This window comes from Gekko japonicus, unplaced genomic scaffold, assembly GCF_001447785.1.
Source record: "Gekko japonicus isolate JY-2015 unplaced genomic scaffold, Gekko_japonicus_V1.1 scaffold790, whole genome shotgun sequence".
Taxonomy (NCBI): domain Eukaryota; kingdom Metazoa; phylum Chordata; class Lepidosauria; order Squamata; family Gekkonidae; genus Gekko; species Gekko japonicus.
In genome coordinates this window covers 457,145-484,154 of record NW_015163626.1, presented here as the reverse complement: position 1 = coordinate 484,154, position 27,010 = coordinate 457,145, and the positions used below count along the sequence as shown (strand labels likewise).

General features: G+C 50.1%; 1 protein-coding gene across 1 annotated transcript; it reads left to right on the top strand.

Annotated features, from left to right (window-relative positions):
* Nucleotides 1-341: 341 nt before the first annotated feature.
* GCH1 (GTP cyclohydrolase 1) lies at nucleotides 342-25,089 on the top strand. The gene is made up of 5 exons (XM_015407486.1): nucleotides 342-494; nucleotides 11,742-11,797; nucleotides 20,043-20,074; nucleotides 23,356-23,440; nucleotides 24,963-25,089. Exons 1-5 carry the CDS (start codon nucleotides 342-344, stop codon nucleotides 25,087-25,089), a joined length of 453 nt encoding a protein of 150 aa, XP_015262972.1.
* Nucleotides 25,090-27,010: the final 1,921 nt, after the last annotated feature.

Below are 27,010 nucleotides of genomic sequence, written 5' to 3'. Positions count from 1 at the left end.
TGCTTGGGAGCCCCATCCTTCCTGAGCTAGGACAAAAATGTGTGAGCCAGAGGCTAAAAAACTGGGAGCCGGCTCACACTGACTCAGCTTAGAGGGAACACTGGTTTGAGGGCACCTTTGAGGGCTCAGTGGGTAGAGCCTCTGCTCGCCATGCGGAAGGTCCCTGGTTCAATCCCCCGGCATCTCCAGTTAGAAGGACCAGGCAGGAGGTGATAAGAAAGACCTCAGCCTGGGACCCTGGAGAGCCGCTGCCAGTCTGAGTAGACAATACCGACGTTGATGGACCAACGCTGACGTTGATGGACCAAGGGTCTTATTTAGTATGTCAGGTTCATCTGTTCATGTGTTCGTCTATTCCTGCTAACGTCACTGGTTTAATTTCAGATGTACTCAACGATGCCATATTTGACGAAGACCACGACGAGATGGTGATCGTGAAGGATATCGACATGTTCTCCATGTGTGAGCATCACTTGGTCCCGTTCGTTGGAAAGGTAATTTTACCACTCCCCCCGCCCCCCCATGTGAACCGTAATGAGTTGGCCAGTGTCTTTTCACCTTTCGTTTGCTGAAGCTGTCAGGGACTGGTTAGCCGATTGCCAGGAATTATTTTGGGGGGCACGATATCATTGGGGGAGGGCGCCTCTAGGTGGGACGGTCACGGGAAAACCTGACGCTGCCTTAGACATCAGTGCCAGTGTTCCCTCTAAGCCGAGTTCCTGTGAGCCAGCTCACAGTTTTTTAGCCTCCAGCTCACACATTCTTTTGTCTTAGCTCAGGAAGGGATGGCTCCAGAGCAAACTGATTTCTGCAGTAGCCAAATGGCTCATTCACAACTTTTAATGCCAGGAGCTCACAAAGTAGGGTTTTTGCTTTGCTTTGACTCCACAGCTTAGAGGGCACATTGGCAGTGACCACTTGTTTGAAGTAGTCAGTTTGGGAAATACATCCTCTATTTTGCTCTTCAGAATAAGGTAACCCTAACATAGAAGGTCACTGGCATCTCCAGTTTAAATATCTGGCAGTAGGTGATGTGAAAGACCTCAGCCTGAGACTCTGGCATGCAGAAAGTCCCGGGTTCAATCCCCGGCACCTCCAGTTGAAAGGACCAGGCAGTAGGTGATGTGAAAGACCTCGGCCTGAGACTCTGGCATGCAGAAAGTCCCGGGTTCAATCCCCGGCATCTCCAGTTGAAAGGACCAGGCAGTAGGTGATGTGAAAGACCTCAGCCTGAGACTCTGGTATGCAGAAGGTCCCTGGTTCAATCCTTGGCCTCCCTAGTTAAAAGGACCAGGCACTAGGTGATGTGAAAGACCTCTGCCTGAGACCCTGGCATGCAGAAAGTCCCGGGTTCAATCCCCGGCACCTCCAGTTGAAAGGACCAGGCAGGAGGTGATGTGAAAGACCTCTGCCTGAGACTCTGGCATACAGAAAGTCCCAGGTTCAATCCCCGGCACCTCCAGTTGAAAGGACCAGGCAGTAGGTGATGTGAAAGACCTCGGCCTGAGACCCTGGAGAGCTGCTTAGGATCTGAGTAGACAAGGTGGACCTTGATAGACTGATGGGTCTGATTTGGTATAAGGCGGCTTCATGTATGTGTTCATGTATGGTTATAGCCTAACTTTATAGGAAACTGGGCCACTGACCCCCTGGCCAATCACAAAAGTGATCCAAAAGATGTATCTCGAAGAACGGCAAGACTCCCTCCCGCTCCCATCTGACATTGCTGAGAGTGGCTAAGTCCGATGGCTTTGAAATTCACGGGTACGATCGAGCGCGAGCTTTTCCTCTTGGCTTGGAAGCAGTGGAAGCGTTTGGAGGACACGTCTAGAAACGGGCGATGGCTTCAAATGTGTGTCACGGCCAAGTGCTGCCGTTTAAGCTGTCCAGGTTGAATGGATTGATCGGTACAGAGATGACGATTTCTCTTGACAGGAGCAACACTGACTTTGCAGGCAGGGGGTCAAAGACTGTTCCTAGCGGAAGGCGGATCTGTGCAGAGTCCTAGTGTCTGAGATGGCCAGTTCTGGTGTCTGGGGGGGGGGGGGGCGTCTGGCCAGGAATTCTCAGGGGGCCCTCATGTCCACTACTGGGACACCCTTCTGGCCCGCCCACCCACATACCCCCACCTGTGTGCACATCAGAACACTCACGAAGCTGCCTTCTACTGAATCAGAGCATCAGTCCATCAAGGTCAGGACTGTCTACTTGGACCGGCAGCGGCTCTCCGGGGTGTCAGGCAGAGGTCTCCCCCATCACCTCCTGCCTGGTCCTTTTAGCTGGAGATGCCGGGGGTTGAACCTGGGACCTTCTGCGTGCCAAGCAGAGGCTCTACCACTGAGCCACGGCCCCTCTTTACAGCTCTCCAGGGTCTCAGGCAGAGGTCTTTCCCATCACCTCCTGCCTGGTCCTTTTAGCTGGAGATGCCGGGGGTTGAACCTGGGACCTTCTGCGTGCCAAGCGGTGGCTCTACCTCTGACCCACGCCAAGCAGAGGCTCTACCACTGAGCCACGGCCCCTCTTTACAGCTCTCCAGGGTCTCAGGCGGAGGTCTTTCCCATCACCTCCTGCCTGGTCCTTTTAGCTGGAGATGCCGGGGGTTGAACCTGGGACCTTCTGCGTGCCAAGCAGAGGCTCTACCACTGAGCCACGGCCCCTCTTTACAGCTCTCCAGGGTCTCAGGCGGAGGTCTTTCCCATCACCTCCTGCCTGGTCCTTTTAGCTGGAGATGCCGGGGGTTGAACCTGGGACCTTCTGCGTGCCAAGAGCTACCCTTCTTTGTTGCTAAGAGCTACCCATGGACCTCTGCTCCCTCTGTTTATCCAATCCTCAACTGAAGTTTCTAGCTGCCATCACTTCCTACAGCACTGAATTCCACATGCTCATTACTCTTTGGGTGAAGACGTACTTCCTTCTATCTGGTCTAAGCCTACGGCTCCTTAGGTTCATGAAGTGCCCACGAGTTCTTGTCTTGTGAGAAAGGGAGAAAAAGACTTCTTTCTCTACCTTCTCTGTCCCATGCATTATTTTGTAAAGCTCTATCATGTCAGTTTGATGTAGTGGTTAGGAGCATAGACTCTAATCTGGGAGAACCAGGCTTGATTCCCCACTCCTCCACTTGCACCTGCTGATGTGACCTTGGGCAAGCCATAGTTCTGGCACAGCTGTCCTTGAAAAAGAGCAGTTTGTGTCAGAGTTCTCTCAGCCCCACCCACCTCACAGGGTGTCTGTTGTGGGGAGGGGAAGGGAAAGGAGATTGTCAGCCGCTCTGAGACTCCAAGTGAAGGGCGCGGGGTATAAATCCAATCTCCTCTTCTTCTTCTTCTTCTCTTCCATGTGCAGCTGCTGGTGTGGCCTTGGGTCAGCCACAAGTTCTTTCAGAGCTGTTCTCTCACGAGCAGTTCTCAAAAGCTCTCTCAGCCCCACCTACCTCACAGGTAGGAGCAGAAGGGAAAGGAGATTGCAAACTGCTCTGAGACTCTGAGTGAAAGGCAGGGTGCAAATTCAATCGCTTTTCTTCACCCCTCAATCATCGTTTCTCCAAGCTGAGGAATCCTAACCTCTTTAAGATGTTCTGAACAACAGCAGTGACAAAGTTTGAGTTCAGTGGCACCTTTAAGGCCAACCCAGTTTTATTCTGGGTGTCAGCTTTCGAGTGCAGGCACACTTCTTCAGATGCACCAAGCATTGAATGTTGCATTTTGTAAACAGGAAATGGTGCTGCGGTGGCTCAAGTGGTTAAGACGCTGAACTGCAGGCTGTGGAAGGTCGGTAGTTCAGCAGTTCGAGACCCGAATGTGCCGCATGACGGAGTGAGCTTCCGTCTCTAGTTCCAGCTCCTGCCAACCTAGAAGTTCGAAAGCAAGAAATTGCAAGTAGATAAATAGGGACCACTTCGGTGGGAAGGTAACAGCGTTCCGTGCGCCTTGGTGTTTAGTCATGGCGGCCACATGACCACGGAAAAGTCTTCGGACAGCGCTGGCTCTTCGGCTTTGAAACGGAGATGAGCACCGCAACCCTAGAGTCGGATTCGACTGGCTTTCGAGCAAGGGAGACCTTTACCTTTACTTTAAGACAGGAAATATCAGTCTGTACCTGTGCCTGTTTCTTTGTGAGGGTGATGGATTTCCATGGCATGTGGCTTCATGTGATGACTCCCATGAAGATAGACCCAGGTGGGTGCAGCCGTGTTGCTCTGAAGCAGCAGAACCAAGTTTGAGTCCAGGGGCACCTCTAAGACCAACAGAGTTTCATTCTGGATATAAGCTTTTGTGAGCTTGCACACTTCTTCAGATACATTGAAGCAGAAGTCACCAACCATGACATGTTGCGTTATACGTTATGTACAGTCTGCTTAACTTTATGCGGCTTCAAAGGTTCAGGTTATCCGAGAATGCCATCGATTCAGGAAAACGAAATAAAAAGTGGTGGCAAGGAAGGATGGACAAGGCACAAAAATAGACAAAGTGCAGCACAGTTAAGCTCATTATAGAGCAGAAGTGTCAAACATGTGGCCCGGGGGCCGGATCAGGCCCCCGGAGGGCTTCTGTCAGGACTACAGTGGAACTGGCTGTCTTCTGCTGCTTCTTCCAGTTCTGCTGCTGCTGGTTTGCAGCTTACAGAGACACACCTGAACAGCATACTCAAGACTGCAACGGCGGCACAGACATTTTGATGCAATCATTCAGAGCAAGAGGTGTCAGTTGTCAGACACTGTTAGATAAAGAAAATATTGCAAGGGTGCTGATGTTTTAAGCATGGTTTTATTTTAAGTTAAAAAAAACCCACCTTTGTGTTTGTGTCCTTTATAAAGTTTATATTTCCGCCACCTGGCATAACATTTTATGACACACGTGGCCTGGCTCAACAAGGTCTCGTTTATGTCAGATCCAGCCCTCATAACAAATGAGTTCGACACCCCTGGGGTAGAGGGTGACTGTGTTAGTCCGCAGTAGAAGATCCAGGTTGCACTTTGGGGCTCCTGGGGAAAAATTGAAACAGAAATTTGGACACGGGAAGGTAAAGACCGAGAGTCTGATGTTCACTAGCGGCTCTTGAAAACACAATTTCCGGAGACCTTTCCCCACCAAGCTTTCTCTCCCCCCCCCCCCCCCCCCGCATTGGCTGGGTCTCCGTTGTAATCGGTTCTGACATTTCCTTTCAAAGCTCTTCTGTAGCAGTGCCGGCGGCGTGCCTCAAAAGCGTTAAACCGGATCGCCCTGGACGTAAGCTCTGCTCTCTTCCAGGTCACGCGAACCATCCGAAAAGACCACCGGCGCATGTGTAACGCCGACGCTGCTGCACGCTGACTTCTGTCTTTTCTTCCCTGGCGTATGCTTCCCCTCGCCTCTTTTTGATGAGACCCTTTTCGAAAGGGCATGCTCTAAACTGCAAAATGCTGGACGTTTAATGGATGCTGTGGTTCTGGCCTCCTATCTGTCGCTTGCATTCCTCCTGAGCCTCCTAATAGGTTTTGGGGAGAGGGAAAGAGAAAGGGGCTGTAGGAGAAGAGGAAAATCTGAAATGTGTCCTCTGCTTTCTTACCAAGCCTAAGCTTGTATTTCTGTTTTGTGCCAGCTTGGTGTCGTAGTTAAGTGCGTGGACTCTAATCTGGGAGAACCGGGTTTGATTCCCCACTCCTCCACTTGCACCTGCTGGATGACGTTGGGCAAGCCGTAGTTCTGATAAGAGCTGTTCTTGAAAAAGAGCAGTTTCTGTCAAGAGCTCTCTCAGCCCCAACTACCTCACAGGGTGTCTGTTGTGGGGAGGGGGAGGGAAAGGAGTTTGTAAGCCGCTCTGAGACTCCTTCGGGTAGTGAAGGGCGGGGTATAAATCCAATCTCTTCTTCTTCTTCTTTTACCTCACAGGCAATGTTCCCTCTAAGATGTGGAGTCTTGTGAGCAAAAATTCTACCTTGTGAGCTACGGGCATTAAAGTTGTCTGCGAGCAGTTTGCCTACTGCATAAATCAGTTTGCTCTGGAGCCGTCCTTCCTGAGCTGAGACAAAAAACTGTGAGCCAGAAGCTAAATAACTGTGAGCTAGCTCAGACCAACTCAGCTTAGAGGGAACACTGCTCACAGGGTGTCTGTTGTGGGGAGGGGAAGGGAAAGGAGTTTGTAAGCCACTCTGAGACTCCTTCGGGTAGTGAAGGGCGGGGTATAAATCCAATCTCCTCTTCTTCTTCTTTTACCTCACAGGGTGTCTGTTGTGGGGAGGGGAAGGGAAAGGAGTCTGTAAGCCACTCTGAGACTCCTTTGAGTAGTGAAGGGCGGGGTATAAATCCAATCTCCTCTTCTTCTTTTACCTCACAGGGTGTCTGTTGTGGGGAGGGGAAGGGAAAGGAGTCTGTAAGCCGCTCTGAGACTCGTTTGGGTAGTGAAGGGCGGGGTATAAATCCAATCTCCTCCTCCTCCTTTGATATAAAAAAGTGTCATTTGATATCTATCTCCACTTAGGATATTTGCCCTGGGTTTGATGCTGTTGGGAAGTGGGTTCTATAATTCCTGTTTCCCCACTCAATCATTTTTTAAAAAATTTAATTTGAATTTTCAAGTAACACGAACATAACAATACAACAAATTCAAGACAGCATTATAACATAAACCAACAATATAACCATACAGGGCAAGCGATAAAGCATTTAATAGCAAAAATACAAAGCAGACCTTAGCCAGGATTAGTAGAGCCAAGTCAGAACTAGGAAAAAGCAAAGAGTCTGTAGTAATTATGTTTAGGAGCTTTCTTATTCCAACCTTTTCTGTGTGTTAAGGTAAGACGCTGAGCTGCAGACCGGAAGGTCGGTTTTAACCATAGAGATCGAGGAAAATCCTAGAAGGAGTTGGTTTTATACCCCATTCTTCACTTCACTTAGAGTGGCTTGCAATCTCCTTCCCTTCCTCTCCCCACAACAGACACCCTGTGAGGCGGGTGGGGCTGAGAGAGCTCTGAGAGAAACTGCGCTTGAGAGAACAGCTCTGAGAGAACTTGTGTGACTGACCACACCCAGCAGGTTTCAGGTGGCGGAGTGGGGGATCAAACCCGGTTCTCCGGATTAGAGTCTGCCACTCTTAACCACGACACCACACTTGCTCTCGGAGCATTGCACAGCAAGTTGGCGTCGTTTCTAGGTCTCCAGCTGGAAGCAGTTTTGCGATGTTGTGCAATGTTGTTTTGCCTGTCTTTGAGTCCTGAACACTCTTGCTTCTGTGTGGAGCAGGTCTAGCAAACCTGTCTGAATATCGTTATATTGATATGCTTGCCAGATAGGTGGCTAACATACAACTACATTAAAAACAGTAGGTGGGCTGTTTTTAATGGCGGCGTATGTGAGTGTATATGGAGCTGCGGTGGCTCAAGCGGTTAAGACGCTGAACTGCAGGCTGTGGAAGGTCAGTAGTTCAGCAGTTCGAGACCCGAGTGTGCCCATGACGGAGTGAGCTCCCGTCTCTAGTTCCAGCTCCTGCCAACCTAGCAGTTCGAAAGCAAGAAATTGCAAGTAGATAAATAGGGACCACTTCGGTGGGAAGGTAACAGTGTTCCGTGCGCCTCAGCGTCTAGTCATGCCAGCCACATGACCACGGAAACGTCTTCGGACAGCGCTGGCTCTTCGGCTTTGAAACGGAGATGAGCACCGCAACCCTAGAGTCGGACTCGACTGGCTTTCGAGCAAGGGAACCTTTACCTTTATGTGAGTGTATAATACTGTTGTAAGCCGCCCTGAGCCCTGCTTGTAGGGAAGGGCGGCCTAGTAAATCTAAGTTGTGAGGCACTCCCATCAGCCAGTATCAAAATGCCCCTGTATTAATCGATGGTGCGACCTCATTTGGAGTACTATGTACGGTTCTGTTCACCACTCTCCAGGGTCTCAGGCACGGGTCTTTCCCATCATCTCCTGCCTGGTCCTTTTTGACTGGAGATGCTGGGAATTGAACCTGGGACCTTCTGCATGCCAAGCAGAGGCTCTGCCACTCAGCCACGGCCCCTCCCCTAAAAGCCAACTGGTGGCAAGGGCAGAATGATAAATGCATTCACATACGCGAAGCGGCCGTATGTTACCTCAAAAGGATATTATAGCATTGGGAAAAGTGCAGAAAAGGGCAACCAGGATGATCAAAGAGTTGGAACACTTTCCCTGTGAAGAAAGGTTAAAGCGCTGGGAGAATCGACGGCTGAGGGGTGACAGGATCGAGGTTTATAAGATTATGCATGGGACAGAGCAGGTCGAGAAATAAGTCCTTTTCTCCCTTTCTCACAATACAAGAACTCGTGGGCACTCCATGAAATGGCTGAGCAGTCGGGTTAGAACAGATAAAAGGAAGTCCTTCTTCATCCAAAGAGTGGTTAACACGTGGAATTCACTGCCACAGGAGGTGGTGGCAGCTACAAGCCTGGACGGCTTCAAGAGAGAATTAGATAAGCATATGGAGCAGAGGTCCATCAGTGGCTATTAGCCACAAGGTATAGATAGGGACTCTTGATCTGGGGCAAGGGATGCTCTGTATTCTTGGTGCTTGGGGGGGGGGCAACAGCGGGAGGGCTCCTACTGTCCTGGCTCCACTGGTGGACCTCCTGATGGCACCTGGTATTTTTGGCCACTGTGTGCAGAGTGTTGGGCTAGATGGGCCATTGGCCTGATCCAACATTGGCTTCTCTTATGTTCTTATATTCTTAATTTAATTAATTAATAGTTATATCACATTCTATGAATTCCCAGTCTCTAGCCTTTTTCGTTGTAAAGATATAGATAGATATATATGGGGAAATTTTCGTTGTGAAGATATATATATGGGGAAATTTTCATTGTGAAGATATAGATATATATATGGGGAAATTTTCATTGTGAAGATATAGATATATATATGGGGAAATTTTCGTTGCGAAGATATAGATATATATATGGCGAAATTTTCGTTGCGAAGATATAGATATATATATGGGGAAATTTTCATTGTGAAGATATAGATATATATATGGGGAAATATTTTCGTTGTGAAGATATAGATATATATGGGGAAATTTTCGTTGCGAAGATAGATAAATAGATAGATAGATAGATGTGTGTGTGTGGAGGGAAATTTTCCGTGAAAAAAATTTAAATCATTGGGGGGTGGGGGTAGAAGGAATGGAGGAGTTTTTTAAAATGCCTTCTCATCTCTGTGCCCACAAGACTCTTTTCTCTCTGGAAGGCACATTCTGTGGTTTTTCCAAGTATTGTGGAACTTTTACAAATTGTTAAGCAGTCCCAGCTTCTCGGAAAAGGGACAACTTTGTTGTACTCCCGGTGATCCTTGGATCCAGTTTATGAGAAGAAGCTTTGCCGGCTGTATTTGCAGATAAAATTGATCAAGAGTGCTAGTTTTTCATCCTTTTTCAGGCTTGCACATGAAAGCTTACACTTTGAATAAAACTTTCTTGGTCTTAAAGGTGCCACTGGACACAGGGTCCGTTCAGACGGCTCTTTAGATCCGCGCCAGGCACAAGTGCCGGCGGATTTAAAGGTAATATCCAGACACAAACATCTGGGAAACGTCCCTGTTCCATGGGCATCCCCTGCGCTTTGGAGCCGTACTTAAAAGATACCACTTTAAATCTGCAGTTTTCAGGTCCCGACGGGACAACTGCGGACTTTCACCCGTCTGATCGTTCCAGCAGCACGCAATCCTCCCGTCGGGGTGGTCTGGCGTCAGACCATCCCGAGCGGGAGCGATTTTTAAAAAAATCACGACTCGATATGCACTTAAACGCATTTAAAAACGAGGCTGCGGGACCCCAATCCAGCGCCACGAACACTTCAATGTTTTGAATGACCCGTGAGGTTTATTTATTTCTTTATGTATTGTCATATTTATACCCCGCCCTCTCCGCAAAGCAGGCTCAGGGCGGGGTGTAAATCTGAGTTTGAGGATGATCGGTTAATGGGATGGGAGATGGAGGGAGGGATGGGTCTTTTGACATGCAAAATAGTCCCTCCAGTGCGCATGATCTCAATGGCAAGGGGGATGGCTGGGACTCGTTTAGTCCAGCCCTACAAGCGTGGGTCGGAACAGAAAATGAAAGAAGAATTTGGTCCTGCTTGGGCTGTCCTGTCGGTTGGAATTACGGCCACGCGTCCCTCCCGCGGTGCTTTGAACGTTTGATTCCGCGCAAGCACGGATCTACAAGGACATGCGATCACGCCTATGCGCATGTGCAAAAAAGGAGACCACCTTTCTCCATATGTTCCCCCAAGGGCACTACGGTCGAGGGGGTGTCATCTCCTGGCAATTCCAGGCCCTAGAGAGGTTAAATTTGCGGTGACCAGGACCAGGGCATTTTCGGTGGCGGCTCCTACCTGGTGGAAGGTGCTCCCGGAAGAGATCCGGGCCCTGCGGGACCTTTCTCAGTTCCGCAGGGCCTGTAAGACGGAGCTCTTCCGCCAGGCTTTTGAGTAGGAGCTGCTGCCACCACTATTCCACCTCCGCCCCCTATGCACGGTTGTATTACCATCATGATTATCTGGACCCCACTGGGGGAGCGAGGCGACCGGGCAGGGATTGGATGACAAGATCTCAGGAAGTTATAATGGAGGTTAAGATCTACCCATCTTGGCTAAATCTGTACTGTAATTTGGTAAATTTGTTACTGTATTTTATTGTAATTTATTGTTTTATATTATGTGTTTTATTGTTTTAACCTTGGCACATGGTGCCCTTGTCAGCCGCCCTGAGCCTTCGGGGTAGGGCGAGATATAAATCAAAACATAAATAAATAAAAAATAAATTTTAAAAATTTAGGAACCCCCCCCCCACTGCGCGCGCCTCCTTCAGTGGACGCCGTCTAGACAAGCCACAGCAGAAGCAGCGCGCAGTAAGGCGATCCCCCCCAGGGGATGTCTGGTTGCGCGAGGACCTGATTAAAAACATCGGGATCAAATTTGAGCCGGCGTAATGGCGGGATTAGCTGCCCGTCTGGACGCACCTTCAGGCTTTATTCTGCTGCTTCAGACCGACGCGGCGACCCCACCTGGATCCGTTTTCCTTCTGTCCATGTTACGGGCATCCGAGCTGCAGAGCTCTCTCTCTCTGGCACGTTTTTATCCCTCCCTCCCTCCAAGGTGCTCAGATTCTCCGCCCTAAATTCTATTCTTACAAACGACCCTGCAAGGTGGGTCATACTGAGGATCAGGGGTCATTTCGTAGAAAAAGAGGTTCAGGAGGTCATTAGCATAACTCATTAGCATAACTTATTTGCATATGCCACACCCCCTGACATCACCGGAAGTGTGTCAGAAGGCAACACCCACTGCTCAGGCTCCACTGGACTGTTCTGGATTGCTAGCTATTTGGGGGGGGGGGAACGTGCAGATCTGCCTTGGAGGGGGGGGCTCTGCAGCTTACCTGGCTGCTTCTTGCTCCTTGTGGCCTGACTGAGGGCTGCTGGGAGCAGAGGGCGGGGCTTGTTGCATGTGCCCGCCCCCTGGGCTCCTTACTGCCAGAGCTCCTGATTACCAAACTCATAGCTAAATTCTGTGCAGCTTGTGACTGTATCCGCAAAGAAAAGATTACTTAACCTCTTAAATCTTTTTTAGATCATGGCTTTTATATGCATAGCTTAACAAATCGTGTGCATCGGTTATGTACGATGTTACTGGTTTGCTGGCTTGGTGCCGTAACAAATAGAGATAGATTCAGTATAGGGCAGCTTCGATGTGTGAAATGGAGTTGTCTGACCTCTTTCTCATGGCTTTCTCCTTCTGTTCCAGGTCCACATAGGCTACCTCCCTAACAAACAAGTCCTCGGCCTCAGCAAGCTGGCAAGGTAAGACCTGCAGGTAATTAAAGTCATGCTGATTACTAACGTTAATCCCAGGCGGTTAAGCACTGTTGAGCTCGAATAGTCTGACCTCCTTGGCTGAATTCCAGCAAGCCGGTACGGTCACCTGTCAATGCTCCCTCTAAGCTGTGGAGTCTTGTGAGGAAAAATTCTACTTTGTGAGCCACTGGCATTCAAGTTGTGAGTGAGCGATTTCGCTGCTGCGTAAATCGGTTTGCTCTGGAGACATCCTTCCTGAGCAAAGGCAAAAATGTGTGAGCTGGAGGCTACAAAACTGTGAGCTAGCTCACACTCACTCAGTTTAGAGGGAACACTCGACCCGACCAATGCTCCCTCTAAGCTGTGGAGTCTTGTGAGCAGAAATTCCACTTTGTGAGCCACTGGCATTAAAGTTGTAAGTGAGCGATTTGGCTCCTACATAAATCGGTTTGTTCTGGAGACATCCTTCCTGAGCGAAGGCAAAAATGTGTGAGCCGGAGGCTAAAAAAACTGTGAGCTAGCTCACACTCACTCAGCTTAGGGGGAACACTGCCGTCAATCCGTCGTGGCTCGGCTGACGCTGCTTCTAGAGATAAAGCAATCGGCGGCCGGTACACCTGGGCTGCACAGACTGCTGAGCTAAGCATCTCTGGGTCATTGTTAATCCTGGCTGATACCACCCCAGTCAGTGGTGGCGTCAGGGCGCGTGGAACAGTGTCGGAGATTATCTGCCGTTCTCCCGTTCTTTCCCTCGCTTTCTCCAGTAGCTGATTTTGTGGCCCACTCTGCATCGAGCATTCGCTCCGCTGTTTTACCAAACTCACGTTGAAACAAGAAATTCCCCTGCCGCTTTCACTTTCTTTGATTGTCGGATTTTATGGTAGCCTCCACACTGCAGGCTGGTTTCACTTCCTTTGATCTCACCAGTTTGGTGCGAGAGGCAGTTCGGTGTAATGGTTAAGTGCGCGGACTCTAATCCGGGAAAACCGGGTTTGCTTCCCCACTCCTCCACTTGCACCTGGCTGGATGACCTTGGGCAAGCCGTAGTTCTGATAAGAGCTGTCCTTGAAAAAGAGCAGTTTCTGTCAAGAGCTCTCTTAGCCCCACCTACCTCACAGGGTGTCTGTTGTGGGGAGGGGAAGGGAAAGGAGTTTGTCAGCCACTCTGAGACACCTTCGGGTATTGAAGGGTGGGATATAAATCCAATCTCTTCCTCTTCTTCTTCTACCTCACAGGGTGTCTGTTGTGGGGAGGGGAAGGGAAAGGAGTTTGTCAGCCACTCTGAGACACCTTCGGGTATTGAAGGGTGGGATATAAATCCAATCTCTTCCTCTTCTTCTTCTACCTCACAGGGTGTCTGTTGTGGGGAGGGGAAGGGAAAGGAGTTTGTCAGCCACTCTGAGACACCTTCGGGTATTGAAGGGTGGGATATAAATCCAATCTCTTCCTCTTCTTCTTCTACCTCACAGGGTGTCTGTTGTGGGGAGGGGAAGGGAAAGGAGTTTGTCAGCCACTCTGAGACACCTTCGGGTATTGAAGGGTGGGATATAAATCCAATCTCTTCCTCTTCTTCTTCTACCTCACAGGGTGTCTGTTGTGGGGAGGGGAAGGGAAAGGAGTTTGTCAGCCGCTCTGAGACTCCTTTGGGTAATGAAGGGCGGGGGATAAATCCAACCTCTTCCTCTTCTTCTTCTTTTTCTTTATGGTACCGTCTGCATAGATTTATGGCCGTTCAGGGGTGACCCTGCAGTCAGTACGGCGTTGGCCCGGGGTATTTGCATGTGGTGTTGAGCTGCCTCTTTCTCTGTTCCAGTGTGGGTTTGGTAAAAGAACGGAGCGAATGCTCGATGCGGAATGGGCTATGGTTTTGGAGCAGCGGTGTCGTTTCTGCGGTGTGGCCTGTGTCCGTGCTTTCGCTCTGCTTGATGTTTTGTGTTCTGGGTCTTTTTCCAACGCCTGAGCCAGTTTCTGCCAAGCCACGTCACCTTCCCAAGCTGGGCGAGTCACCGTACAAATTAAATTTCCACTTCTGGGTCACCGTACCAAAAAGTTGGGAAACCACCGCTAGGGCGTCACTAAGGAACAGTGCCCATTTCTCAGCATGGGGCTTCCAGGGAGAGCGTCTGCGTTTGAGAAGGAGAACTTGGTGTCCCTAGCTAGAGTAAACTGGAAATTGGGGGCAGAATTGGGGGCGGGATTTGCACATGTTGCCTGCAGATTGGGTGCTTAAAAGGAGTGTGCGAACCTGGGAAGAGGGGACTAGTGAGGGAGCAGCTGTGGCTTGGAGGTAGAGCATCTGCTTGGCATGCAGAAGGTCCCCGGTTCAATCCCCGGCATCTCCAGTTAAAGAGACCAGGCAGTAGGTGATGGGAAAGACCTCCGCCTGAGACCCTGGAGAGCTGTAAAGAGGGGCTGAGGCTCAGTGGCAGAGCATCTGCTTGGCATGCAGAAGGTCCCCGGTTCAATCCCCGGCATCTCCAGTTAAAGAGACCAGGCAGTAGGTGATGGGAAAGACCTCCGCCTGAGACCCTGGAGAGCTGTAAAGAGGGGCTGAGGCTCAGTGGCAGAGCATCTGCTTGGCATGCAGAAGGTCCCCGGTTCAATCCCCGGCATCTCCAGTTAAAAAAGGATGAGGCAGGAGGTGATGGGAAAGACCTCTGCCTGAGACCCTGGGGAGCTGTAAAGAGGGGCCATGGCTCAGTGGTAGAGTATCTGCTTGGCACGCAGAAGGTCTCAGGTTCAATCCCTGGCATCTCCAGTTAAAAGGACCAGGCAGTAGGTGATGGGAAAGACCTGCGCTTGAAAACGTCCAGCAAAGGAGCATCCACCACCTCCCGAGACAGTCTGTCCCACTGCTCAACCACTCTGACAGTTTAATAGACAGCAGAATAGAGTGGAACAACCACCTCCCGTGATCTGGACACAATGCTTCTGTTAAGACATCCTAAGATTGCGTTAGCTTTCTTTGCAGTCACATTGCACTGCAGGCTCATGTTTAGCTTGGCAGCTCCATGTGTGTTTGAGGACAAGCCGTGGCTCAGTGGCAGAGCCTCTGCTTGGCACGTAGAAGGTGCCAGATTCAATCTCCAGCGTCTCCCGTTGAAAAGGACCAGGCAGGAGGTGACGTGAAAGACCTCCGCCTGAGACCCTGGAGAATCGCTGCCAGTGTGAGTAGACATAAGAACATAAGAGATGCCAATGTTGGATCAGGCCAAAGGCCCATCCAGTCCAACACTCTGTGTCACACGGTGGCCAGAAATACCAGGTGCCATCAGGAGGTCCACCAGTGGGGCCAGGACATTAGAAGCCCTTGACGGACAAGGACAATAGCCGAAATTTAGCCCTTGAACATATCCGAGAGAGGGTCGTCCAGCGTCCGCTTGGAAATGTCCAGCAAATTTCAAGGACAATACTGACCTTGACGGACTTACGGGCTGATTCAGTAGAAGACGGCTTCCTGTACTCTTGGGGTTCTGGGTGCTGTGTAGTTAGCATTAACCAGATCGCTCTTATTTTTGTATTATTGCAAAGGTGTGTGTGTGTCTTTGGAGGCTGAGGGGGGCGGGAGACGAGTTCTCGAACTAAGTTGCTAAAATGTGTTGTTGTTGTTTGAGAACTGATTGAAATACTCCCCCCTCTACTTCTTAAGCAGTAAACTTGCCATTTGCAACTTGGATTCCTGCGGTCTCCGTTCCTCCGGTCTCGTTTAACAGCGACCTTCTGCTATTGTGAATGGCTCAATTAAATCTGACTTTTTTAAAAAATGTCTCGTCGTCATTCGCAGGGATCAATCTCTGCGCGTGAATTTCAGATGTGAATTCAAAGCAATTGTGATTCACTTTAGAAACTTTGGCCTGTCTCTCAAAGGCCACTAGGCCCAGAGGGGTGTTGAAACCGGATCCCTGGATGTGCCGCTGGAAAACTGGCACTTTTGCAGAGATTAGACGGGGATGGTTATAAAAACTTGCCGCTGGAAAACTGGCACTTTTCCAGAGATTAGACGGCGATGGTTATAAAAACCTGCTGTTCTTCTCACGTGGATGGGGAGAAACCTTTAATGCTAAAGGGTACGATGCTTGCAGGAAATGATTAAGAAAGGGTCTGAAAATCAGCCAGTAATCATAATGCTGTTCTATAAGCTTCCTTTAGGTGTGGTACCAGTTGCCCTGTCTCTAGAAAAGCAGTGAGGATTATCAAGTGCCGAAGCTCCTTCCTTGAAAAGAAAAGGCTTTTATGTTTAGACAAGAACATCAGAAGAGCCCTGCTGGATCAGACCAGTGGCCCATCTAGTCCAGCATCTTGTCTCACACAGTGGTCAACCAGCAGGGCTTCTCTGATGCTCTTATGAAGGCCTCGGCCTCTATGCCCTGTTGTTGGCCCTCCGGAGGAACTGGTTGGCCACTGTGTGGGACAGGATGCTGGACTAGATGGACCACTGGTCTGATCCAGCAGGGCTCGTCTGATGTTCTTATGAAGGCCTCGGCCTCTATGCCCTGTTGTTGGCCCTCCGGAGGAACTGGTTGGCCACTGTGTGGGACAGGATGCTGGACTAGATGGACCACTGGTCTGATCCAGCAGGGCTCGTCTGATGTTCTTATGAAGGCCTCGGCCTCTATGCCCTGTTGTTGGCCCCTCAGCAGAACTGGTTGGCCACTGTTTGGGACAGGATGCTGGACTAGATGGACCACTGGTCTGATCCTGCAGGGCTCTTCTGATGTTGGACTAGATGGACCCCTGGTCTGATCCAGAGAATTCTTCTGATGTTCTTAAGGAAGATCCAGGGTCTTGGGAGGGGAAAGCTGTGCTGGTGACTGTTGGCTGTGATGGCTAAACACAATTTTTGTGTTCCAAAGCAGTATACTTCTGAAAGCCAACAGGGAAGAGCTTTGCCCTCTGAGCCACCGTATAGGACTCCCTGGTCACTTTTGAGAGGAGGGGAGAGGCTGTGGCTCAGTGGAAGAGCCTCTGCTTTGCATGCAGAAGGTCCCGGGTTCAATTCCTGGCTTCTCCAGTTGAAAGGATCAGGTAGGAGGTGATGGGAAAGACCTCTGCCTGAGACCCTGGAGGGCTGCTGCCAGTCTGAGCAGGCAATGCTGACGTTGATAGACCTATGGTCAGATTCAGTAGTAGGCAGCTTCGTGTGAGGGCTAGGGGCAGGTCTACACATATCCTTGGCCTGATCCAGCAGGGCCATTGTTACTGTGTTAAATCACCAGTTGCCTTCTCTGATTGGTCTTGGTGTCCTGGCCTCCCCGTCACCCCTTGCATTAACAGCGACCTTCCGACTTTTCTGGCATTTGATGATTCACTTGCTTTGCGTGCAACATATTGACTCTCCAGACGTCGGGAATTCGAGGGCGGCCGGGTTTGTCGCTGGCATTTGTGTCTGCCCGTGCGCCCGCGAGCAGACGTCGCTGCGAAGATTCTCCAGCGTCTCGCCTGCCCTAGCGGCGGCCTTTTTGAGTTTTTCCATCCCTGGAGGGCTTCAGAGGGGCTCCGTTTCTCCCCTGCTGGTCGTCAATCGGAGGGTCAATTGATGGGATCGCGTCGACTGCCTTGGCCGCAATTATTTCTCAATTGCGCCCCCCCTCCCCCCCCCCCCCCCCCGGAAAGGGCTTGAAACTGGAATTGTCACTCGCATCCAATGACTCTGTTTTAGCAGCTAATAATGGCTCTGGAAGCTGGCAATTTTCGTTCCAGCTCTCGCCAATCAATACGTCACTTAAGTCAAGTGGCCGATGATGCCGTGGAGCCGAGCCGTCCGAGCAGGTGCTGAGCCGGGACGGCTGCGACTCAGTGCGGGGATTTTGCCGGAAGTCTTTCCCATGTCGGCATGGCGGGGAACGGTTAGGTTGTCAGGATACGACCCGGAAGGGCCAAAGTCCAATCCCCGCTCTTGTAATTCCGTTTCATTTAAAACGTTTAATAGCCGACTTTCTTCTTTATGGAGCTCGGGGCGGCTTACAACGTAGATAAAACGCATTAGAGCAGAATATGTACAATATATTTGGGGAAAAAAACCAGAATGTAAAATTCACAGGGTTACACGGTGAAGGTCTTGCTCAGTTCAACCCCCCCCCCCTCCATGCCTTTCTTCACAGGCCCTAGAATGGTCTTCCCCATGACTGGATTGCGCCCATTACATTTATTTGTTTGTTTGTTTATTATGAGATTTATAGTCCTCCCTCCCCGCGAGCGGGCTCAGGGCGGTTCACAAACTGGGCACGTATGCCAATGGTTAAAACAGTTAAAAATGCAGACATACCTCCGAAGCCAACATTTTCTCCAGGGAAAGTGACGTCTGTAGTACCCTTAGAGTATGCCAGCATGAAGGTTCGTACATTTTTCTCTGAGGACTTGGGTTTGTAGGTGTGTTTATAAATTCATGGTTGCGTGGAAAGCTCCCGCTCTCTTGGCCTTTCACAAACGACACAAAACTAAACTTATTCAAGAGGGCAAATTTTGAGTCCAGGGGCACCTTTAAGACCAACACAGTTTAATTCTAGGTATAAACTTTCATGTGCATGCACACTCCTTCAGATACTGTACCTGAAGAGGTGGGCATGCATGCACACAGAATTAAACTGGGTGTAGTAGAGCCAGTTTGGTGTAGTGGTTGGGAGCGCAGACTCTAATCTGGGAAAACCGGGTTTGATTCCCCACTCCTTCACATGTAGCTGCTGGTGTGACCTTGGGTCAGTCACAAGTTCTCTCAGAGCTTTTCTCTCAAGAGCTCTCTCAGTCCCGCGTACCTTACAGGGTGTCTGTTGTGGGGAGGGGAAAGGAAAGGAGGTTGTAAGCCACTCGGAGACTCTTTCGGGTAGTGACGGGTGGGGTATAAATTCAATCTCCTCCTCCTTGTCTTCCTCTTCTCCTTTTCCTCCTCCTCCTCTTCCTCTGCTGTTCTGTCACTTCAGACCAACACGGCTACCCCACCTGAATGTATATTTAAGAGAATGTTTCTGGGCAAGTAATAGAATCATAGAATGTCAGAGTTGGAAGAGTTGGAAGAGACCTTGCGGGTCATCCTGTCCAACCCCCTGCACCCCGCAGGAGCATAGCCGAAAGACAGCCCTACGACATACCCGAAAGATGGTCGTCCAGCCTCCGCTTGAAAACGTCCAGCAAAAGAGCATGCACACACACACACACCCCGAGGCAGACCGTTCCACTGCTCAACCACTCTTACAGTTAGGAGATTTCTCCTGATATTTAGCCGGTAACGACTCCCTTGTATGTTCCACCCATTAGATCTAGTCTTGCAATCTGAGCAAGATAGAACAGATCTGCTCCATCTCCTACATGACAGCCCTTCAAATACTTGAAGACTGCAATCCTGTCCCCTCTAAGCCTTCTCTTTCCCAGGCTAAACATACCCAACTCTTTCAGCCTTTCCTCGTAAGACTTGGATTCTGTAGTGTATTCAATAGCTGTCATTGAATGCCTAAACATGTATGTGAATCACCTCATGGAAAAGCAGTGTTAAGCTTCATCCTGGGCTAGGAGCCTAATGCACCCAATCGCATGGCTAGCCCAGGAAGAACCACCCAATCGCAATCAGCAAGCTCCCTGAGCGGGAACGTAGATGATTGGTCATTATGAAGACAATCTCATTGGTTGATAATGTACAGTAAAGCCGTGGCTATATTAGCCGGGAGAGTTTAAAAAGGGAACAACTTTAATGCAAAAGCTGTTCTGGCTATCTGATGTTGATCCGTGTTGGAGTTGTGTTCGAGTTGAAGAATAAAGCTGTGTTCTTTGCTGAATCAGTCTCCGACTTATTTGTTAAGCGAGGGACTTAACAGATTCCAACCCTCTCACCATCCTGGTTGCCCTCGTCTGGACACGCTCGAGCTTGTCAGGACTGCATCATAGGGAATGGTTTTACACACCTGCTTGGATAAATGGTTAGGGTCTGTGATCTATTTGGCTGCGTTTAGATTATTAGAAGTAGGATCCTATTTATGTACTTTCTTTACCGCTTTATGTGTCACACGAGGACTTGCCTGTTCCAGTTCTTCCGGGTGGCTCCAGACTGCTAAGACCCCGAATGCCTTGGTTATTGAATGTCCCCTGTGGTCGACCGTGCAGACTCACTATGTGTGACCTGTCTTGAGGCCTTGTAAGAAAGGAAGACTATTGAGTCGTTTTTTAAAAAATCGCACCTACGCCCAGAAGACAGTGCTATTAACAGAAGATGCCTTCTCTCTCTCCCTCCCTTTCTCCCCCCCCCCCACCCCCGCACACGCTTGATTGTGGAAATATACAGCAGAAGGTTACAGGGTAAGTAATCGCCTTTTCTGCCCTACTTAGAGAAAATGCATCTTTAGCCGCGGAGGCAGGGATTGGGCGTAGGCTATTGCATGGCTTGTAAACACACTAACCGCAGCGGCACCAGGACAGTTCGCAAATCTGATTAAAAGCCAATTAATGAATTGGTATCAACATGGAGGAGCTGCGGTGGCTCAAGTGGTTAAGTTGCTGAACTGCAGGCTGTGGAAGGTCGGTAGTTCAGCAGTTCGAGACCCAGGTGCCGCATGATGGAGTGAGCTCCCGTCTCTAGTTCCAGCTCCGTCCAACCGAGCAGTTCGAAAGCAAGAAATTGCAAGTAGATAAATAGGCACCACTTCGGTGGGAAGGTCACAGCGTTCCGTGCGCCTTGGTGTTTAGTCATGCCGGCCACATGACCACGGAAACGTCTGCGGACAGCGCTGGCTCTTCGGCTTGGAAACGGAGATGAGCACCGCAACCCTAGAGGCGGACTCGACTGGCTTTCGAGCAAGGGAGACCTTTACCTTTACCTTTATCAACAGGGAAGGATCTGTAATGTGTCGCTGAGCCCTTTGCCGTGAAGTTCGGGGCCCGGAGACCAACAAGCCCTGTGAGGAAAGGCTGAGGGACTTGGGAATGCTCAGTCTGGAGAAGAGGAGGTTGGGGGTGGACAGGAATCAGTGTTCCCTCTAAGCTGAGTTAGCGTGAGCTCACAATTTTTTAGCCTCCGGCTCACACGTTTTTGTCTGGCTCAGGAAGGATGGCTCCAGAGCCCATTAATCTATGCAGTAGCCAAATGACTCACTCACTGCTTTAATGCCAGTAGCTCACAAAGTAGCATTTTTGCTCACAAAGCTTCCCATTTTACAGGGAACGTTGGACAGGATTGCTCTCTTGAAGTATCGGAAGGGCCGTCACTTAGAGGAGGGCAGGGAGCTGTTCCTGGTGGCAGTGGAGGAGAGAACTCGCAAGAATGGGTTGAAATTAAGGGCGGGAAGGTGCCGGCTGGATATTAGGAAACACTTTTTGACAGTCGGAGTTGTGCCACAGTGGCATCAGCTGCCTGGGAAGGTGAGCTCCCCCTCACTGGCAGCCTTCAAGCATCAGCAGGACAAACCCTGTGAGGGATGCTCTAGGCTGATCCCGCATTGAGCAAGGGAGTTGGACCAGATGGCCTGTAGGGCCCCTTCCAACTCTGTGATTCTAAGTCTACCGAGTGACATTTGGGCCATTCATTCATTCTCTCTCTCTCTCTCTCTCTCTCTCTGCCTAACCTACCTCACAGGGCTGTAGTGAGGATAAAATGGAGGAGAGGAGAATAATGTACGCCACCCTGAGCTCCTCGGAGGAAGGGTGGGATAAAAAAAGTGCTGCATAAGGGCCCCAACACGGCGCCCGCGGGCACCACGGCCCCTACCAGCATCTTTCCGGCAAGTGTCTTTAGAAATTGGGCAGGGCCCAGTGCAGCTTTTGCCCTGCAGGGCTCCTGATTGGCCGCTGGAGATCTGACGGGCTGCACGGGTTAAAAGGTATCCTGTTCAACAGGGGCTTCTGCCCGGAATGTTGAAGAAGTTACTATTGGACGTGGGCCTAAACTCCCTCCCTGATATCCTGTGGTTGGCGCCGCCTCCTGTGGCGGCCATTTTGTTATTGTGCCCACCACCCTGTGTCAGAACCCCAAAGGTGCCCAACGGCTCAAAAAGGTTGGGGACCCCTTAGCTAAATGAATAAAGCAGATTACTATGAAAACTTTTTTTAAAAAAATGCATCTTCCCCTCCTGCGTCGAGAATTGTTGTCTCTGGCCATGAGCTCCGTGCAAATCAATTTCTCACCAACGGAATAAAGGTAAAGGTAAAGGTTCCCCTGCTCGAAAGCCAGTCGAATCCGACTCTAGGGTTGCGGTGCTCATCTCCGTTTCAAAGCCGAAGCGCCAGCGCTGTCCGAAGACGTTTCCGTGGTCCTGTGGCCGGCATGACTAAACACCAAGGCGCACGGAACGCTGTGACCTTCCCACCGAAGTGGTCCCTATTTATCTACTTGCAATTTCTTGCTTTCGAACTGCTAGGTTGGCAGGAGCTGGAACTAGAGACGGGAGCTCACTCCGTCACGTGGCACACTCAGGTCTCGAACTGCTGAACTACCGACCTTCCACAGCCTGCAGTTCAGCGTCTTAACCACTTGAGCCACCGCAGCTCACCAACGGAATAGCTAGATTCATCTCCAGTAGCACCTTAGAGAGAAACAAGATGTTGGGAATATAAGCTTCTGAAAGTCAAAGCTCACTTCGTCAGATCCGAGTTGGAATGGAGCCCTCCGAATCCTTATATCCCAGTCAGAAGAAGAAGAGGAGATTGGATTTATACCCTGCCCTTCACTCGGAGTGGCTTACAATCTCCTTTCCCTTCCCCTCCCCACAAAGACACCCTGTGAGGCAGGCGGGGCTGAGAGAGCTCTTTTGAGGACTGCTCTTGAGAGAACGGCTCTGAGAGAACTTGTGACTGACCCAAGGTCACCCAACTTGCTGCATGTGGAGTAGTGGGGAATCAAACCCAGTTCTCCCAGGTTAGAGCCCGCACTGCACCAAATTAGCTGAGAGGGGTGTTGCCAAGAAGAGAGTCAGGGTGCAGAAGTACAATGAATGTTGTATTCAGCTTTTTTTACTATTACCGCTAACTCTCCGAAGCTGGTTTTGTATCAAAATACAATTTTGAACTTAATTAGAGCGGGGGGGGGGGGTTTTCTGGGGGTCATTTTGCATTTTACCTCTGCTATCTGAGCCCCTTCTTTGAACGCCCTTCCCACCTTCCAACTAGGATACAAAAAGAACAAGAAGAGATTGGATTTATACTCCACCCTTCACTCGGAGTGGTTTACAGTCTCCTTTCTCTTCCCCTCCCTACAACAGACACCCTGTGATGTAGGCGGGGGGAGAGAGGTCTTTCGAGGACTGCCCTTGAGAGGACAGCTCTGAGAGGACTTGTGATTGACCCAAGGTCACACCATCAGCTGCATGTGGAGGAGTGGGGGAATCAAACCCGCTTCTCCCAGATTAGAGTCCGCGCTTCTAATCACCACACCAAACTGTCTCTCAGGACTCAGAGAGCTCCGTTCCAGCTCTTACCTGACGAAGAGAGCTTTGACTCTCCAGTGCTTATACCCCTGATATCTTGTTGGTTTCTAAGGTCCCGGGCAACGTAACACAGCTACCCCCTGAAGCCATCACCAACAGAAGTCGTCCATGGTCCCTGGATCATCAGTAACTTTTCTTTCTGGTCTTTGTGTCTGTCTACAGTTCAGGAGCGCCTTACAAAACAGATCGCCGTCGCCATCACGGAAGCCTTGCAGCCTGCCGGAGTCGGGGTGGTGGTCGAAGCAACGTAAGTTTGCCTGGTCTTTGCCGAGTCCCCCTGCTCAGGGACAGCCACCCCAGGCGCCCGCTGCCCCCTGGAGGGCGGCAAAGGCATAACCTTCCGGTGGCAGCTGATGGGGCCAACAGCAGGTGATAACATCCTGCTGTGTAGATGGTTATGAAACAGCCTCAGGTGCGAAAACCCCAGGGGTGGGTTGTTCGGCTCTCTGAGAGTTGCTAGTCCCGGTGCCCAGATGTCCCTGGGAGGCCTGTCTGGTGGGCACAGCCAAGGCCTCAAGCTTGGTGTAGTGGTTAGGAGAAGCGGGTTTGATTCCCCCACGCCTCCACATGCAGCTGCTGGTGTGACCTTGGGTCAGTTACAAGTTCTCTCAGAGCTGTTCTCTCAGGGGCAGCCCTCGGATCTTTCTCGGCCCCACCTACCTCCCAGGGTGTCTGTTGTGGGAAGGGAAAGGGAAAGGAGTTTGTAAGCCGCTCTGAGACTCCTTTGGGTAGTGAAGGGCGGGGCATCAATCCAATCTCTTCTTCTTCTCTTCTTCTTCTTCTACCTGGGCTGCGGCTCAGGAACAGAGCACCTGCCTGGCATGCAGAAGGTCCCAGGTCATTCTCCTGTTGAAAAGATGAGGTAGGCTGAGGGTTTAACTCACTAAAAGGCAGGCTTTTTTAGGGAGAAGAAGAAGAAGAAGAGTGGCCAAAAATACCAGGTGCCATCAGGAAGTCCAGCAGTGGGGCCAGGACACTAGAAGCCCTCCCACTGTTGTCCCCCCCCCAAGCACCAAGAAGACAGAGCATCCCTTGCCCCAGACCAAGAGCTCCTATCTATACCTTGTGGCTAATAGCCACCGATGGACCTCTGCTCCAGATGCTTATCTAATTCCCTCTTGAAGCCGTCCATGCTTGTAGCCGCCACCACCTCCTGTGGCAGGGAATTCCATGTGTTAATCACTCTTTGGCTGAAGAAGGACTTCCTTTTATCCCTTCTAACCCAACTGCTTAGCAGTTTCTTTGAGTGCCCAGGAGTTCTTGAATTGTGAAAAAGGGAGAAAAGTACTTCTTTGTCAACCTGCTCTATCCCATGCATAATCTTATAAACCTCGATCCTGTCACCCCTCAGCCGTCGTTTCTCCAAGCTAAAGAGCCCCAAGCACTTCAACCTTTCTTCGTAGGGAAAGTGTCCCAACCCTTTTATAATTCTAGTTGCCCTTTTCTGCGCTTTTCCAGTGCTATAATATCCTTTTTGTGGTGTGGTGACCAGAACTGTACACAGTACTCCAAATTAGGTTGCACCATCGATTTATACAGGGGCATTATGATACCGGCTGATTTGTTTTCAGTTCCCTTCCTAATAATCCCCAGCATAGTGATGGCCTTCTTTATTGCAGTCGCACACTGTCTCGACATTTTCACTGAGTTATCTACTACGACTCCAAGATCTCTCTCTTGGTCAGTCTCTGCCAGTTCGGACCCCATCAACGTGTATTTATATTTATCCGTGGCTGACGCCATGCATTTCTCCTTCCTTGTCCCCTTAGGCACATGTGCATGGTGATGCGAGGGGTCCAGAAAATGAACAGTAAGACTGTAACCAGTACGATGCTCGGAGTCTTCCGTGAAGACCCAAAGACGCGGGAAGAATTCTTGACGCTCATTCGCAGCTAGAAAGACGTCCGGCTACTCGGGACTGCTTCTCTGGATTGTCTTGTCTAGTGTCGCTGTCGGGTCTCTGCTCTTTGTTCACCTTTCTCTTTTTTTAGACTTAGCCGTCAGTTCTGATATTCTGTTTAAGCAGTTTTGTAACAGCCTCTACTTTCTTTGTTTCGAAATGGTAAGTCCAAAGTCCTCAGTCGCTCAAACTGTCTGTCGTGCTGAAGGTTTTAATAGTCCTCAAAATGTTTCCTGTTACCTTTGTGTTAATGAGACATAAAACTAGTGTTTGGGGCAGATCCACCACACCCGGTGGGCAATGTTCCCTCTAAGCTGTGGAGTCTTGTGAGCAAAAATTCTACTTTGTGAGCTACTGGCATTAAAGTTGTGAGCGAGCGATTTGGCTGCTGCATAAATTAGTTTGCTCTTGAGCCATCCTTCCTGAGCTAAGACAAAAATGTGTGAGCCGGAGGCTAAAAATCTGTGAGCTAGCTCACACCAACTCAGCTTAGAGGGAACTATGCCGGTGGGCACGTTTTGTGTTCTGTGCTGGCTCGGTTGGTCTCTTAATAATAAATAGTGCTGTTATAGTAATTTAAAATGCTTTCAGGGAATGTTCCAGTTGGCTTTGGTGAAAGGGGAATAGTCTCCCCAAAAGCCCTCACAGCTTGGGGGAAAGAGGGGGCTTGGGAAACGGAAAGTTGGCACTTCCTAGCCCTAGAACAGGGGGTCCCCAACCTTTTCGAGCCTAAGGGCATCTCAGATGCTGAGAAGTCCCGGGAGTGGGCCCTGCAGGACTTCGTTTCTTTCGGACATGAGAGCACCGGTGCCGTCCTGTGATTTTGTAAATTTTGCTTTATTTGGTGATGGGAAGTACAGTCAAGTCTCAGTCGACTTATGGTGACCCTGTAGAGTTTCCAAGGCAAGAGACGTTCAGAGGTGGGTTTTGCCATTGGTATTTTCAGGTATTTATTCAGCCGAATCAGATTTTAGAATCTGATTTGGCTACTGATCTACCTGAGCCCGAATAAAAGCAAATATTATTCGGCTTTTATTTGGGCTCAGCTCACTTGCCAAGTCACACTGCTGCCATGGTGGCGGCAAAGCTTGGAGTAGGCATTTAAAGAGACGAGTCTCTTTAAATGCGTTCTCCAAGTCAAACCGGCCTGTGCTGCAGTGGCGGGGCTGGGAGAATGCATTTAAAGTTAAAAGTGGGTGAACTCGTGATGCTTTGAGTTTACTCGCATAGAACTTGGCTTTGCAAAAGCAATGTAAAGGGAACTTTCCCTTTAAATGGCTTTTTCAAGCCGTGCCGTGCACGAGTGAACCCGGAAGCGGCACGAGTTCACCCGCCCTCTTCTTTGTTATACCCTAGGGGGGACTGTTCCCATAGGGTATAACGGGGCCAGATAAGTTCGACAATCCGATTCGTAAATATTGGAGTATACAGAAATTTAAATTTACAATACTAACAGCCAGACAGACAGCTTCATTCCAGGAGGTCCAAAAGGTGGTACAACTCAGAAACGTCTGCCACATCTGCATTAAGCCTGGTGAGCGCCTGCCGCATCATATCTGCTACCTGCTTGGATCTCTTCAGCCTCTGCCTGGCCTGGTACAGCTGCTCAAGTTCTGAATTTTCACTGTCCTTCTCCAGGAGGAGATCCCTCAGTTTCCCTACCTCCTGAGACAGCTGGATTTTCTCCTGGACCCAGCCCACGTCAGAGGCTCTGGCACCTCGCAGCTCTTCCCACGGCACGGCCACCTCCGTCTCGGCCTTGCAGAGAGCCTGCTTCAACTGGGACACCTCTTCTCGTAGGTGCATCACTTCCCAACGGCGGTCCACCAGCTGCACCTGCTTCTCATCCTGCTGGCAGAGAGCCTCGTGGAGCTCCTTCTCATTCTGCCTGTGCAGATTCAGGGTCTTACTCAGTTC